We start from the raw sequence: 17,464 nt of genomic DNA on the forward strand, positions 1-17,464 counted from the left end.
GTTTCTTTTGTTTTCTGATTTTGGTTTGTTGTGTTTTTTATAAAAGCATGTTTTCATTCAAATTCGTTTTTGTACATGTCTTTTATTTTTATTTTTTCAAATGCAATTTTATAATTTCATTTTCAAGGTCTTTTTGTTTCTTAATGTTGGGTAGCAATAGTTCATAGACTCATTAAATTGCATGTAGATGCTTACACTTTAAATAATGGACAAGGTACTATCTTTCTGCTTAGGTTCCAGTATCTACAAACTAAACTACAGTATTTTAAGATAAAATAGCTTAAAATCAGATGTAGTCACCTTTAAAAAAAATTACAGTCACAATAAATGTAAGAGTCAAGTGAATGTTGACATTCTCAAGCATATATCTATAGTGTCTGATTTCATTAATATAAAAAATCTAGTTTAGGATTTTAGTTGACATAGAGCATCTGTTGGGTTAACCCCTAAGTACTTGAGCAATGAGCCACCCTCCACATCGGATACTACATATAAACCCAAATGAGGATGCCATGAGGTAAAATCTACCAGTGACACAGTCTGTCCTCCCACAGTTGCCCTCTGGGATAGAATGGTCACCTGACATAGGGAGGAAGCAAGCTTGTATCCTGAGTCACTTTAGCTTTCCCCAAAATACAGTGGTTGTGAGGAACTACTCAAAACCTCCGAGTCATGTCATTTGAAAATGTTTACATGAACAGGATATAGAATAGGTGTGATTTCTCTTTTTTGTAAGTAAAATGTTTTTGTTTTCTGTGAATATGTTAAATCTGAGAAGTTTTAGTCTTGGCATCTGGCATTCAAATTCAAGGCAAATCTTCACAGTGCTACCAATTCTGGGTTTTTTTCCTACATTTTAAAAAATTATTATTTTATGATACAGTTCTGTAGACTCTGGGATTTCTAATCCGCCTCTCCAAGTCCCCGCCCTTCATACTGATTTCCCCTGTAGTATTACAGCAGCTTAGTCCTTCATAAGCAGTCAGAAGTCCATCATTCTGCTATTTAAATCTATCCTGACATTGTAGGTATGGACAATGGCAGAGAGTCCAGCATCCTATTGTCAAGTTATATCAAACAGTTTCACTGGGAGTCTACCTTTGATTTGGAAGTAGAGATGCATACTGCAATGTAGGGCCAGCAATTCTAATTCAAGCAGAATTTAGCTTAATGTAAAATACTAAGAGCTGCTATTTGTGAATTTCATGTTTCTTTAACCCAGATATAGACACTAGCTGTTTGTCTGTAATTATGTGTGTGGATTCTTATTTCATTCTTTGAGAAAATTGGGGGAAATGGATAGCATTACCATAGCATACAAACTTACATATATGTAACTGATATATAAGGGTGACAAGCATTCATTTTCTGATCCGTACAGTTTATCATCTCTGTATGAGAGCGAAGCTAGCTTGGGTACCAGTGACTTCTGTAGCCTTCCTTACTCTTTCAGCAACCCAATGTAAACCTTTGATTGTCTGCCTGAAAAGATTATCTGAGGTCTCTTCGTAAGACTATTCTTTCTTTTATTGTCTCATTTATGGAATCATCTTGCTTGTCCCAATGAGCTCATCCTTCTGCACTTACGTTAACACCCACTGTAGAATATGACACACAATAGACACTTGGTCATATTTGTGAGTGATTGAACAGGCTGATTTGTTTTGAAAAGTCCTCCCCTGTAAGTAAACCTCACTCTAGCACTTAAGAAAAACAGGCACAGGCGCACAAATGACAAACATTGTTGCATGGTCAAATGATTCTTTACATTGATAGGTGGATGGGTTTGAAGAGTAATCTGTTCATTATGTCTGCACCTGCAGCTTCTCACCAGAGACAATTAGTTCCCCACAACTTTCACACAATTAACATAGTTCAAAATGTGCAGGTGTAAAAATATTAGTGACCCTGAAAAGCAGTAAACGAGAATTTTATTGCTTAAGAAGGACTTTACATTTTGCTAAAATACGTTCATTCGTATAGTTGCACAGCCTCTCTCTCTAAATCTGTGTTTTGGAACTGTTGCAAATTAGTGTATGCATTACATTCACAGGTGAGCAAATGGGACTCCATTTTATGAAAGGCAACGAAGTTGTTGAAGATAATTTCATGAACGTTAATAATATACACTCCATAGTTAAATCTGTCAGAGATTACTTTTCTGAAGTATCAGGAAATTACCCCACCAAAAACCTTAGTGAATTTGTTTTATCTCCTCCAGTGTGCCCCCTTCTGTGCATCTGAATTATAATTCTGTTTTCCTTCATGCCACCTGATGATGCAAACGTGCTCTGCTGAGACTGGGAGTCGGGTTTAATGGAGTGATTAGTGAGTGAATGATCTGCTCATGTGACAGCTGTGTGTAATGAGTCAGCAGGCTCAAGCCTTTCCCTTGGGACAGATGTTGAGCTCACTACACCACCACCGCGTTGAGATCCTTGTTATCGGTAGCTGCAGAAACGCAGATGGCTGCCTGGGCTGCTGGCACTCCTCTGCCCTAGTAACCACTTCATCTTTTTCTCCCATTGCTTGAGATAAGGGATAAAAACACATTCATGGGGCAATTCAGGGATTCCTGCTTGAAAGGATTTGTTATCAAAATGTTTCCATGCCAGAACCTTTAAATTCATTGTAAGAGAAGGCCAAAATTTTTTTAATGAAGCTGGGTTGCACTGATATCTTACTAGTCTTCATTCATTGTGTGTTTATAGATACACCTGAATGTAGGAAGACCAGGATTTCAAACCGTGTAGTCTTTGATATGCCTGGACTCTAAGTAGGAATTCTTACTCTAAATTCAGGATCGTTTTCTGAGAAACAGGATATCACAGCTTGGTTTTGAGGGCAGATGTGGGGACAATCTGGCGAAAAATGAGTTGTGGTGCTATATGATGGCTCAATTGGCTAACCTTCAATCTGCAAGCACAGGGATTGTATATGGGCACCAGTTTTTGTCCAAGCTGCTCCCATGCCCTGTCCAACTCCTTGCTCGTGGCCTGGAAAAGCAATCCAGGGCAGCCCAAAGCCTTGGGAACCTACGTGGGAAGACCTAGAAAAAGCTCCTGGCTCCTAGCTTCCAGTCAGCTCAGTTCTGGCCATGGCAGCCATTTGGGAAGTGAACCAGCAGATGTAAGATCTTTCCCCTATCTGTCTTTCCTTCTCTCTAAATCTGTTTTACCAATAAAAAGTAATAAATCTTAAAAACAAAAAAAGAATTGGAATGTACTCATAAGCTTCACTATGGTGCACTATCAATCCAATTTGAAATATTTTGTTAAGAATTAGTAGTTTTTCTTCCTGGAAACCAAAACTTCTAAATTTTTTGTCAGATATCCTATTAATCTAAATGGGAAAAAATCCATTAATTTTACATTAGATAATGTAAAGTCTATGGAAATATAATCTGTACCGAGCTGTTTATGATCTGCTTCTGGTTGTGTTTTGTTTTTGCAAGCTATCCAGACCCCTACTGAATCAGTCTCTAGCTCACTTTCTGTTATCCCTATGTGGCCTATATGGGCTGTTGCCTTTACTGAATATAAATGTGGGATAGGAAGTTCTCAGGCTACCTCCCCACTCTTTGTGCATGGTCCAAGAACACTGTTCCCAACTCTGCAACCAGAGCAGTGTGTGGAAGTTGCTAACAGTTTCAATATTAGGGTGAGTTAAATCTAATCAGAAAAAATTACTACAGCAGAATCCCATATTAATAAAACCTGACAAACCTATAATTTGGTATTGTCCTCTTCCTGCTTTTCTCTCTCTGCTCATAAATAGATTGGATATAGCAGAGGAGGGAGCAATCCGAGGCTGTTCATTATAAAGAGAAGTGCACGCTCCTATGGTACAGTTAGTGTTCCCTGCTTATCATTAGAATGGGTACAGGAGTCTTCATTAGAGGCTCATCGCTTGATTTCAAGAATTTCTAGAATTATTACAACCCAAAAGGTTAACATGAAAACGCTCTAATATTTTGTATCAAGCAACTTTCTGACACCTTTTGATTACTTTTGACAATGAAATGTATGATATGTAGAGGATAAAGCATTGTGAAGAAGCCCCTGGGGATTGGATTCCTTCTGTTCTAGAATTTCCATGGAGGAAGGAACTGAGGCCTACCACCCAGCTCCTGAATCCCTTTCCTGGTCTTTCCCAGAGGAGCCTCTGGCGGCTGCTGAATTTCCCCTTCAACAGAGGCAAAGCAAAACTTGGCAGAGTTTATTTGCATGAGTCCCTGCACCCTGCCAGCTGTCTGACCTAGGCTGTGTTTCTCTGGAGGCATCAACCCTTCCATTAGCCTAGGCACTAGAGTTGTTCAGTCGGCCTTAGACATGTTCAGCTGAGTGCCTGCCTAGCTCAGGTAATTGTTGACCTGGATCAGAGCCTTAACTAGCAGGCAGCCAATTCAATTCCATTTACTCGTGTGTTATGCTGTGTGTTTTTGTTGATTCCTTTCCTCTTGTCTCTCTCTTCAAGGCATTCAAAAATCAAAAATGTCAGCATCACTGCCTTAGAAAGCTACCCCTACATTTCCTTTGTCCCTGGAGAGTGCAAATATGGTAATCAGAAAAGTTCCAAGAGTGCGTGGCTGAGAAGATCCCCATTCATAATTAGATGTCTAATTCTAGACCACATTTGCACTCAAACAGAAAAAATAAGCTAAAGCAGACATTCTGAACTTGTGTCTCCTTTGTTTATATTGAGGCAGGTGGGTGGTGAGCACTTGTGACCCTCCCAGTCCTTGGGAGCAGGGCTCACTCCCAAGTCTTCCAAAGCAGACCTACGTTGGTGTTTTGTTCTGTGTGGAAACTTTGAAACGTGTTTTTGGGGGGAGAGAAATGGAAAGGAAAAAAACACATAGCTTTCAAAAATTTACATCTTAGAAAACCATTCAGGCAGCAGCTGTGAAGTTGGTCTAATGTTTATACTGACCTGAGTACTTTTACTTGGTGCATTGTGTTAGCTGTTCCAAGAAGCCTTGAACCATCAAGATAGGGTTAGTCTTTACAAGTCACATTTTCTGTGAAGTGGCTATTGGGGACAATCTGCTGTCAGATAAATGCGTCTAAAGGAAGAATTACTGTTTAAATGGATGGGCCTTCACACAGTGGAAGCCCAAGCTCTTGCTAATTTAAGAATGGACCCTCTAGTATTCTCTAAAGAAAGAATTAAAAAAAAAAGAAAAAAAGCCTTTCAGGTTTATTTTAAATACATCCTTTTTGGTATTTATTTAGAGGCGTCTTTTTCATAAGGAAGCATTAATAAACTATGGGGAGTGAGTGCCGTTTCATTATTCCTTTTATGGCCTATTAATTTGTTACCATCTATTCCCCTTTGTGGATGAAATTTTAATTTTGCCCTTGCTTGAGCATATTGTAAGAATTGTATAAACTGCTGCTGCCTGGGCTGACAAAAAGGTCCTTTTAGACAGGACAATGGGGAGCTCATTTTATTTCTAGAGCACATTTAAAATAACTTATGAATGAGAGTTGTCAGACATGAAATGCTGTATTAATTAAATCTTTTTCTAGTCTTTTTGCTTCTCCAGCTAAACCAACCCTTTAGAAAAATACACAGCCACCTTAATTATAGAGGAGAAGACAAAAAGTATCCTTCACATTCCTCTGCCTGAATAAGAATAAGAACTCAATTCATCTCAATAATAACCCCATTAGCTGCTTAACTCGACAGCGCACATGGGAAAATTTTCAAACCACAATGGAAAAAGTGTTGACTGGGTGGATCATTTTCAAGGTTTTGTTCTTCTAATGTTCAAAATGATCATTTCAAGTAAATCTGATATGTGGTAGCTAGTAGCTTTAGAGCATTTATGTCCAAGAACAAAAGTTTTGTGCCAGTATCAACTAATGTATCTTTGTCTTTCAATGTCTAGCAACAGTACCATTCAAAAATTGATGATTTGATTGACAACGCTGTAAAAGAAATCATCTCACTGCTGGTGTCAAAGGTAATGGTTTATTTATTTATTCTTCTGAAATCAATTTTTAAATTATTTTCAACTGAGATTTTCTCAGACATATCTGACTTTCTAAATATCTAGTACCGAAAGTTTAAAATAAAAGAAAAATCTGAAATTTATGCTATGAACTGTTTGACAATTTTGTTCATAAAGAAGTTTGGCATTTCTTGAGATCTTTAGCCTTTGAAATGTAACTCTTTTGATACCACAATTCTTGTTTTCTTACTGTTTTAGCTCCAGATTGAAGTGGTATAAAGTCTCTGAATTTAGCCCATTTGTTTTGGTGACAGCACTAGAGTTCTGGATCTGATCTCAGATACCCGCAGAGAAAAGCTGGCATGGTGATGTGGAAGGTCTTCCACTCCTGGGAGTCTCGCAGGAGTTCCTATTTGATTCTGAAAATATCTGTGACAAAAGCTATGGCCTTTAATTGCATAAGCAGGAATGAAACCTAAATGAGTGTGCCGTTTAGCCATTAGATAATGCAGAATTCCACCAAGCTGTCACAACAGATTGCCAGGAGAGGTGTTTGAGGCCAGCCACTGAGGACAAAAGCAGAGAGACCCTGACAGCCTAGGAACCAAGGGCTGTGCTGCAGGAGGCCTTTCCAGGTGAACGGATGAAGCTCCTCCCATTGCAGCACTCCCTGCTCCCTCCCTGAGCCCTTGGACAGGTGGGAGAATGCACCAGGAAGCAAAGGAAAAGCCACTCCCCGTTTCTTCCATAAAGGGTGTGTTTTCAGAGAAGAAACAGCAGAATTGCCCTACAAAAATGGAAAATACTAAGCCTCTGTAAAAATTCAAGACACATTTAGCTAACAGCAAAGTTTAGCAAAGGTGAAGTGAGACCCACCTATTTTCAGTCTGTGGCAACATCCAGCCTTGAAACAGCTTTTGTGAAAATCATCACGCAATTCAACTTTTGTCACTTTTTTGTGCCTTTCAAAGTATGTAGAGAAATGTACTAATACATATATAAACATAGATAGAGACATAGATATAGATATGTAGGTAGATATTTGTTATGTCCACTGCAAATGATGAAAGAAGTTTAATCTGTAGTAGAGATAAATTATGGGACATTTGTGTTAAGAAATGACATGGAAAGCTATTAGTAAGAAATATAGCATTACATTAAGTTTTAAAAGCTGAATATCTTACAATGTGAAGCATGATCTGAATTTGCAGAACATGTAAAAGTGATTGTAAGACTAACTACCAGGGAGGTAATAGCTTTTTCTCATTGGTGGCATTATAGTTGATGTTTATTTTTCCTTTGAATTCTTTTTGTGGTTTCTAAATTCTCCTGGAACCAGATCTTAAGGTGGAAAAAAAGCAAGAAGAAAGGTGTGTTGGACCAGCTTAATCGTGTTGTCCTGACCAGTGTATAGAGTACACACACTCTCCAACAAGGGTAGGGAAAAACAGAGCATAGGGAACCCAAACAGCAGGTGGGAGGAGAGGTGACCCATCAGAGAGTCAAGCCCATTGGAGATGAACCATTGAGATTTCCCCAACAAGGATCCCAACACTGCACCCGTCATTTCACACACCCATTCACTAGATGAGAAAAGCTTACCGTGGCACCTTTCAGAATCAAGATGGCAGAATAGGGTAAGGACACATTTGAACAGATGGAGAAACATTAGCCAATGTGAAGCAGAGAGGGCACATTCCAAAACAAAGGAGAGCACAGAACAATAGCAGAGGTGTACCTGGAGACTGACAGACACAGGAAAGCAGTAAAGACAATGGTGTTGTGAGGCAGTGACTGATACTCCAGCGGCATCCAGCAAGTGGTCATCTGACCTCCGCCAGCAGCCAGAACTCCACCAGAAACAATGTGGGGATTTTCACTGGGAGCTAGGAAGTAAACTAAGGCAAAGAACTGCCCGTCCTGCTGGTCTGTTTGATTTGACCAGGAGCAGACACAGAGGAGCAGGCCCCAAACGGGCAGTGCAGGAACAGGGGATTTCACAACCCAGTCTGCTTCCTGGAAAAGTATTGGGTGCCATTGTGTTTAATGAAGCAGGGGGTATGGACAGTACTGTGCATGTGCTGAACTGGGAGTGAACTCATTTCTGAATCAGTGAACTGCAACAATGTGGCATCCTACAGGTTCCATCAAAGATAGGGCCACATAGCCCTCAGACCTGACGGCCAGCAGATCAAGAACTCTAGTAGTGGTGCATCGGGCACCATATTGTACAGTGTGGCAAAGAAGTTATGACTTCAGGAGACAAGAGTGACTGCACATGTGTTGAGCTCGGTGAAAACTCACTGAGCTCATTGCATTGCACTGGTCCCACAAAAAAATGCCAACCATGGCTTGTATGGGTCAAAATAGGTCTGTGTGGCTCTCAGACGTAATGCCCAACCGGATTCTGGCAAGATCACCACCAACAACCTAGCTATATAAAACAATTGGTGTCTCCCTAATCCTGGGACCTGCTCCAACCAGAAGTGGGAGAAAGGTGATGCAGACAACAGTGCAGCCTCAGCACAGTATCACAGGAGGTGGAGACTGGTAAGCCAGAGCTGGGGCTACAGAGACCATGGTGGAAATCTAACATAAGAACCCAGACCTGGAACTTGCTGGAGGGAGCGGCACCACTGACACAAACAAAGAGCCACGTACCAACAACAATAAGTAAAACTGAACTGTAGACCTGTGGGTGACAGAGCTTGGAAACCTGCCCCAAGGAGAAGAATCTGATAACCAGAAGTACAATGACCAAGAGAAAAAGAAGAGACAGAGGCACAATGAATAGTACTGAAGACTCCCCTGCAAAGGAGCAAAACCCTTTGCCAACCTCCAAGTTCACTGAGGAAGACATTGAGAAAATGGGGAATACAGAATTCAGAACACTTGTTATAAACATCTTATCAACAACGAGAAGCACATAAAGCAGGCATTCAAGGAATTCAAGAAATATGTCACACTGGAACTTAGTCAAATGAAAGTTGATACATCAGAAATGAAGAATACTGTGGAGCAAATTAAAACTACAGTGGAGAGTCTCCAAAATAGAATGAACGAAGCAGAAGAAAGAATCTCAAGATTAGAAGACATTTTCTGTCACCAGGGGTAAACAAACAAAAAGCTGGAAGCAGAGCTGGATTGGGCCAAAAAAAAAGTATTCAAGAATTGAAAAACACTACTAAAAAGCCAAATATAAGAGTTATGGGAATCCTAGAAGGTTCAGAAAGCACAGTTAGCTTTGAAAATGTATTTAATGAAATAATAAGGGGAAATTTCCCTAATCTAGAGAACAAGGTAGGAAACAACATCCATGATGGGCACAGAACTCCCAACAGGCTTGACCAAAAGTGATATTTTCCACGACACATGATCATCAAGCTCTCTTCAGTTGAACATAAGGAAAAGATCCTTAAATGTGCACATGAAAAAAAGTCAACTGACATATAAAGGAATGGCAATTACTCACAGGAGACCTCTCACAGGAAACAATATAGGCCAGAAGAGAATGGAGTGACATATTCCAGATTCTAAAAGCAAAAAACTGTTGGCCCAGGATAACGTACCCAACAAAGCTGTCCTTTGTTTTTGAAAAGGAAATAAAATTCTCCCACAGCAAAAAAGCTGAAAGAATATGCCTCTTCCAAACCTGCCCTACAAATGATACTTAAAGATGTTCTCTTGACAGAGATAAGGAATAGCACCCACCAAAACCAAAGGCAAATGCAAGGAACATCCCAGTGCAACAACAACAGAAGACTGGATCAGTGAACAACCCATTGCTAAAATGACAGGACCAAATTATCACACATTCATGTTAACTCTGAATGTTAATGTCTTAAACTCATCAACCAGAGGCCATAGATTAGTAAACTGGATTAAAAAAACAATACCCATCTGTTTGTTGCCTACAGGAGACACATCTCACCAACAAAGATCAGCAGAAACTATATTTTATGGATTTTTATTATTTTTTTGTTTCATCTCTTCAAAATTCTCATTAAATTCTCCAGTGACTCATAGTTCATACGGTAGCATCATTTTCTTCAAGAAGGTTCTTGATTTTCTTTTACATTTTTTAGCAACATATTAGTCATTCAGTAGTATGTTATTTGACTTGATGGTTTTGTTAATTTCTCTTTTTTTCTTACTGTTGTTGATTTTGTTTTCTGGCTCTTCATTTAAAGGGGATGTATAGCAATTTTGTAATGGAGGCTATCATATCTAGCAGCATGTTATTTAACTTCATGGCATGATAAATTTGTTTTTTTCTTCCAGTTGTTGATTTTGTATTGTGGCTTTTCATGTAAGTGGATGTATAGTAACCGTGTAATGGATACTATCATATCCAGATGTGAGGATACAATGTAGTATGCATCTCTACTTCCAAAGATGGACTCCCAAATGAACTGTTTACTATATAAAATCAACAAGAAGAAAAATTGAAAATTTACAACAGCACATAGTTAAAGAGCATACTACGGACCTTAATGCAAAGTACAGAATAGGCATATACATATAAATAAGTACATACATTTATTCACATAAATGAACTATGTAATAGTTCATACATACCATACATACATTCATAAAGCTATATTCATACACAGGAAGTAAAGATACATTGCAGTACACAGCTCTGCTCCTGCATAAAAGGAGAACTCTCAATGAATTAGCTAAATAGACCTTGACAATAAGATACTAGATTTCCTACCATTGCCTATACCTACAATGCCACAGTGCGCTTAATTAGCAAATGTTAAACTGTCAGTAAACAATCATACTACTGTGATAATATGGGAGGGGAAATGATGAGAGGGGAGAAAATGGAGGAGGAAGAAGCTGTCTATTCCTATATCATTCTCATGAAAAACAGTAAAGTAAAATAAAAAATAATAAATTTTGTCTTAAATTTAGTGAAATGTAGTATAGCAGAAATATCCAGTTGATGCTGTTCTGGTCACACGTGGATTTTTTCATACTGCTCGCTTCTAGTCTTAGCCGACAGGAATGTTTATCAGCTGATGATCATCCACCATCTCCCAGTTCCTCCCAGAGGAACTTGCATGAGCCGTCCATGGATGGCTGTCGTTTTTGTGGAAAATTTTGTAACTTACAGTGTGAGTGATGCAAATAGCCCTTGTTTACTTCATGAAATGTCTCAGCTTGAAGGGGGAGAAAGGCATCAGCCTAAAGCTAGATTTTCCACATTGCTTCTTAGAAGACGTGTTTTTATTAAACATGTGAATCTTATGTCCTATTAAAATTCCATGAGAAATTTAAACCAACGTGCCTTGTAGCACTCTGAATGTTCTGTTGCACCAGTCTTTTCAAAGTGCTTTCTTTCATCTTTAATTTCCTTGAGAGGATGCTCATGAGGCAAAGTCAGTAATTACCCAGACAGACTCTAGGTGTTAAATATTATTCAAACAAACCCTGTAAATGACATCCACAATAAAGATCTGGGAAACAAAGAGATGACGGTGTTGCGTTCCAACCAGACACCCTCAGGAGAACAGAGAGCACAAGGCAAACCCCTAAGTATTTATATACTCCCTGAGCTGTATGGAGAAAGTTCACAGGAAGTAGTTAAAGACACAGCAATGTCTTTGGGCTCTTGCTGTTTTGTGCAATTAAAAACCAGATAGGAAAGAGATCATTATCAGTGAGTGGAGCCCGATGTTAACAGAGTATGGCTCTTAAGGTAGCTCTTCTGCCACATACACTCCAACAACAAATTCACAAAGACACCCTTCCTGTAGGATCTGCAAGCCCAGCTCGTTGATCCCTGAGGTGCAGTCACTGCTCGCCACCATGTAAGCACACTGCTGTCTCATGCCTCCTCAGGGAATGTTTGGAACAGGAAAGAACCCAGGGAGAGGCCTCTCCTCACTTTTATTGAGCTGGAGGCTAAGAATGCCGTGGCCTGGTTGCAGCAGGCCCCAAGTCCCCTCTGAGGACTGACTGTGCGTATACCCCATGCAGAAGGGCTGCAGGTGCCTGGTGGGAGGTATTTCAGCCCTAACGGGAGGCTTGTGAACTGTGTGATCCTCTCTGCGTCTGCTGTCCGCAGCTCCTTTCCTCTGCTTCTCCCGCAGCCATTCTTCCCTCCAGTGTCAGTTACAGTGTGTGCCCATCTGCACTGGCCCATAACACTTCCACCTGATATTGTGCCCAGCTGTGTTCCTACGTGGCTGTCCCATCTCTTCTCCCATTGGGTAGATTCGTGAAGGATCGAAGACTTACATTTTTGCATCTCCTATGTTAGGGTGCTCACTAATAATAATGATATCACTAATAATAATGATAACAAAATGGCACTAATGATAACAAAATCTGTTTAGCACCTCTCAAATGCAGGGTCATTTCATGGTTCATGATACAGCATAATAGTGACAAAATATCAGCTCTGGAACCAGGCTGCCTTCCTCCTCTGCTGGCATGCAGCAGGTCTACTTGCACAGGTGCTCCATAGATTCCCTTGAATTACACTGAGCAGCTGAAAGCCAAATTGATTTATTACTCAGTGTCACTGAACAGTCCTAAATCTACCCTTGTTCACTTGTGACTTAGGTTTTGGGACATGTGGCAATGCATAGTGATTGAAGTAATTATACCAGTATATATGTTTACCTTTACTTTGTGTTTTGTCATTTTCATCTCAGTCTGATCCTTCCGCCATCCTAGCAACATGGGTGGGATTCTGTCATTTCACCCTACTTTATTGATGAGTATAGTGAAAGGAGAAAAGCAGAATGGCTTGATACCATCTCATGGCCAGACAGTGCAAGACAGGAACCTGAACCCACATCTTCTAAATGTGCCCTCGGGATTCTTGCCTCAATCTTGTCTAGTCCCTTCATATCTTTCACCTATGTGCAGAAACTCTCGAGAACACACAGAGAACTGGGTGCCATGGTGGAGCCTTAGAGGATTCCTCTTGTCTGGTAACCATAGCAATAGTTATGAAAGAGATCACCCAGCACACCCTGGCTCTCAGGCTTCACTTGCAGATTGGCATTTTCCACCGGAAGCCATTAGGTTTGGAATTGTATCCTCAACCTAGTGTCTGCAGACCACAGCAGCTTGAGTTAAGCAGTCCTGATTAGTAAGAAATCCTAATGAGCAAGAAAAAAGTGCTAAATTGACTTTGTGATTTGTAATTTTGAAGTTTATTTTACTGTTTGCTGTATGTATCCCTTAGAATAAGTACCCAGCTGTACATAATTCTCCTTCTTTAAAAATAAGATTCCAGCCAGCAGTTTGCATGATTTTGTTTCTGTGTTCTTACATCATGTGGCAAGTGATGTGATAGAGAAACCTATGGGGAAGCTTCTGTTTCTTTTACATAAACTATTTTGTAGTAATTGATCAGCCATAGAAGATCTCCTGTGTACTCACAGTGAATTCTCTGGTCACAAGAGACCAATAAGCCATGTCCCTGGAACTATTACCACTTTGTTGAAGAAGCTGCGATGTGAACAAAAACCAGGCTTTGTTAATTTCCCTTTTCGTATTTAAAAAACCTTGCCCGTATTTTCCCTTTGGGAGTGTATAATTTGTCAATAGTGTGTGTTATTTTAGTGCTAAAGAGGAAAGATGCAGGGCAGTGTATCCTTGTTAGCATTTCTGATTCATTCATCTGCATGACTGATCTTAGCATGTTGCCATGAAAGAAAGTGAACTTTTCCACATTTATGTTTATATTCTATTACAGTGTTGTTTTTCTTCATCTTACAGAGATGCAAACCAATAGAAATGTAATACACTCTGAATACTAATTTAAAATCTATATCCTCTCCCTCCCCACCCACAACACACTCATTAAACTAATGAGGGAGTTGGGGCCTGAGATCTTCGCTGATGAGTCCGGGCCCTCAGTGAAGAACTGGGCTCTGGGTTCTCCCTCTAAGTGCTCTGGCCGTTGTACCCTTCAGTCCCTGTATCTGCATTAGCTCCCCAGCTGCTAGAAAAGCTTCTAGAAGCTGGGATCCTTAACAATCCCTCATTCTCACAGCTGTGCTAAATGTGTGTTACTAATGTGGTTCCTGTAATACAAGACTACGTAATGTTAACCTTGTTTCATTGGGTGCTTTTATTATTATTATTATCCTGCCTCCTATGTAGACAGGCAAGATGTTACAAAGTGTGTATGTGGATAGAGAGTAGTTAGGTAATATATCATAGCAAGGAATTTAACGTGACCATCAGTGTTTCTCAAGATCTTTTTTGAAGTTAAAAAATGTTTCCAGAGAAGTCAGGTTAACCCAAAGTCTGCTTTTAATGGCTTAAGTGATCTTGTGTATACCTGGGGGAAGGACCCAGGTTTAATGTTCAGAATGAGAGAGTAGACATTAAAGCTAGTTTGGCCTCACCTGTCAGTGTGTGCACTGTGGATTTCTGCACCTTGGGAAAAACTGATCCCAGAATCGTGTGCCTTGCTATTAGTTTGGATGCACAATAACATTGGGAGTACTCACCCTGAAATGTGTTGTAGTTTGTTTCAGTGTTGGAAGGCGTGTTGTCTAAGCTGTCACGCTATGACGAAGGCACTTTCTTTTCGTCTATCCTGTCATTCACTGTAAGTATCTGAGTTCTCTTGTGCTATCTTTTGGTTGTTATCTTGGTACTTGAATAGCAATTAAAATAATCTTCATCATTTCTTTCTTTCCTATCTAAGGTCAAAGCAGCTGCAAAATATGTTGATGTCCCAGTGAGTATTTTTTTAATCTACTTTTTTAATACTGTGTATAAACTATCTTTTAATACTTGTAGTTTACTTCAAGTTTGCTTCAAATCTTTTAAATCAATGCCATTCCCTTAGGGACTAGTCTGTTTTCCTTAAGCAAGCATTAACCCTTGTAACAAGGCCTGGCAAGGTTATTCCAGAGTACATTTGCTGTCGTAACTCGGAGCTGTTACAGAGGTTAACTCATCATGAGAACTTGAAACAAGAGCTGCAAAGGCAAATGCGCATGCCCTAGGCTGAGATCGTGCAAAATGCCTCCCACCTTTTACAGAAAAAAGATGCTGCTCTCTATTCTGAGTTATGTGAAAGCCAAAACAGCTTTCTTAGGAGAAAATACAGGAGTACCTTAAAGAGATCATAGGGCGGGAATAGAGGGCCGAGAGACGGGCAAAGGTTCATTAATGGGTGCCAAGTTAGATGAGAGTAAGAAATTCTGGCATCCTGGTATATCAGAATGGACTTTACATATGATGACTTAATGTATACTTCTCAAAAGCAACTAGAAGGAAAAGTTTTGAGTGCTTTAATTATAAATAATACTAAATATTTCAGAAGGTAAATTGAAGTTAAATAAATACTCACCCTGATCATACATTACAGTGTGTACATATATAGAAAGAATACATTTAAGTGCAAACTTTGGTGTGTCAGTTAAAAATAAAATTCAATTTTTAAAAAAAACTCATAGAGAATGGAATTAAAAGACAAGATCATTTTGCTGCAAAAAATTTGAAATCTGTACATAGAAAGGGCCTTCAAAAAGCCAATGAAAATATGTAATAGGAAATAACTGTGATAGGTTTAAATGTTTTGTTGCACCAGAATAAACTTACCTTTAATCCAGTCTCTCCAGTAACCTTTTGAAGTACCCTAGTCACAATAAAATGAACCAGCAGGGCCCGGCGCGGTGGCGCAAGTGGTTAAGAAGGTCCTCGCCTTGCACGCCCGGGATCCCATATGGGCGCCGGTTCTAATCCCGGCAGCCCCACTTCCCTTCCAGCTCCCTGCCTGTGGCCAGGGAAAGCAGTCGAGGACGGCCCAAAGCTTTGGAACCTGCACCCACGCACTTGGGGAGTGAATCATCGGACGGAAGACCTTCCTCTCTGTCTCTCCTCTCTGTATATCCGCCTTTCCAATGAAAAAATAATAAAAATAAATCTTTAAAAAAAAATGAACCAGCAAATTAAAAATGTAGTTTTCTCAATGTAAAATAATACCTTGTATTATTTTAGGGTAATGCAAGTAGGGTCTTGCGATATCCTGGAGTTCAGAAAATAAAATTGAAACATTTTACTTTTAAGTCACATTGTTAAAACACATAGGTAATAAATAAGTATAGGAGTATTATAAATCATTAGTCAGTCTAACTAGTCATTTTAACGTTTTGTCTTCCAAAGAAGTCATGAGAAGTAATCCATAGCAGATAAACACATCCTAAAATTAAGATAACATAGTGGAAGTCACAAAGCACACATGGTTAATATAACCAACAAGTAGTGCAGCACTAACAATGTTAGTTTCTGCTCTAAATTCTGTTATCAAATCGTTCATTAAGACCCTGGCCCGGCACAGTGGCCCAGTGGCTAAATTCTTACCTTGCATATGCTAGGACCCCCTATGGGTGCCAGTTCCTGTTCCAGCTGCTCCACTTCCTGTCCAGCTCCCTGCTTGTGACCTGAGAAAGCAGTAGAGGACAACCCAAAGCCTTGGGACTCTGCACCTGTGTAGGAGACCCAAAAAAGGCTCCTAGCTCCTGGCTTTGGATGGGCTCAGCTCTGGCCTTTGCGACCACTTGGAGAATGAATGAACCAGTAGATGGAAGAGCTTTCTCCCTGTATCTCCTTCTCTCTCTAGATCTGACTTTCTAATAAAATAAATAAATAAATACTTACAATCTGAAACTGGACGGGCTGTAGCCATGTTCCCATGCTTGAGGCACAGGCACAGCTCTAGCTCCTCGTTGCAACTGTTTGAGTGCTACCACACTTTGTAATACAGGTGGTTCTTATTTTTTAAATGTAGGACTACATTTTCTCCTCAGCTTTATTGCTTTTCTAAGTGTAAAAGGATATTTTAAATGAAAAGGCCCTGGTTTTTTCTGTCCTTACATGGGGTATCTCAGAAGCAGGTTGTATAAATGACTGACGAGATTTTGCACACTCTTTGTCTCACCTGCAATGGGAGAATCGGTACTGGGCAGGAAGAGAACTGGTGTCTTGTACAGGTCCCCACAGGGCAGCAGCAAAACAGAACTGAAGAGAGAAGTCAAGGGAGGTTTTCATATTTGATATCTTAGGCAAGTCATCATGGATACATCTGAACATTGTGAGACTTTGTAAAACACACACTCATATTCTTGGGGCTTTTGAAGTTCTTCCTCTGACCCTGTGCTAGATCTGTGACACCACAAAATTTTAGAGGCAAGAAAAACAAGAACTGGCTTGTTCACGTTAGAAATCAACTCCTTCTCAGCTTGGAAAACCCCTTCCCTTTAATGCACCACAAGATTCATTTGGGCTCTGTTTAATTCTTTCAAGGCTTGATTGCAGCCTCACCATAAGGCAGCTTACTCTCAGTGTAGTAGGTTGGAATTTTGTACCTCTGTGAGTTCTTCCCATAAATCCTGTTCTAATCCGTCTTCTGCATGACCATTCTTCAAGTACAGGATGGAGATTCCCAGACCTGCTCTCCCCAAGAGGTGCGCTGGCTGTTGACAGTCATGCCTTGTCTGAGCAACTCTTATTTTCTTGCTTAAA

General features: G+C 39.9%; 1 protein-coding gene across 17 annotated transcripts in view; it reads left to right on the top strand.

The window, feature by feature from the left end:
- CADPS2 (calcium dependent secretion activator 2) overlaps window positions 1-17,464 on the top strand; it is a 357,764-nt gene that overhangs the window by 304,444 nt on the left and 35,856 nt on the right. For all 17 annotated transcript variants that reach the window (XM_041002127.1, XM_041002128.1, XM_041002133.1 and 14 more), the window contains 3 exons: window positions 5,894-5,968; window positions 14,457-14,540; window positions 14,640-14,672. In XM_041002127.1, coding sequence (XP_040858061.1) covers window positions 5,894-5,968; window positions 14,457-14,540; window positions 14,640-14,672 — 192 coding nt within the window. The remainder of the gene's footprint in view (window positions 1-5,893; window positions 5,969-14,456; window positions 14,541-14,639; window positions 14,673-17,464) is intronic.

The sequence above is a fragment of the Ochotona curzoniae genome, unplaced genomic scaffold (assembly GCF_017591425.1).
Source record: "Ochotona curzoniae isolate NIBS_2020 unplaced genomic scaffold, NIBS_Ocur_1.0 scaffold_2476, whole genome shotgun sequence".
Taxonomy (NCBI): domain Eukaryota; kingdom Metazoa; phylum Chordata; class Mammalia; order Lagomorpha; family Ochotonidae; genus Ochotona; species Ochotona curzoniae.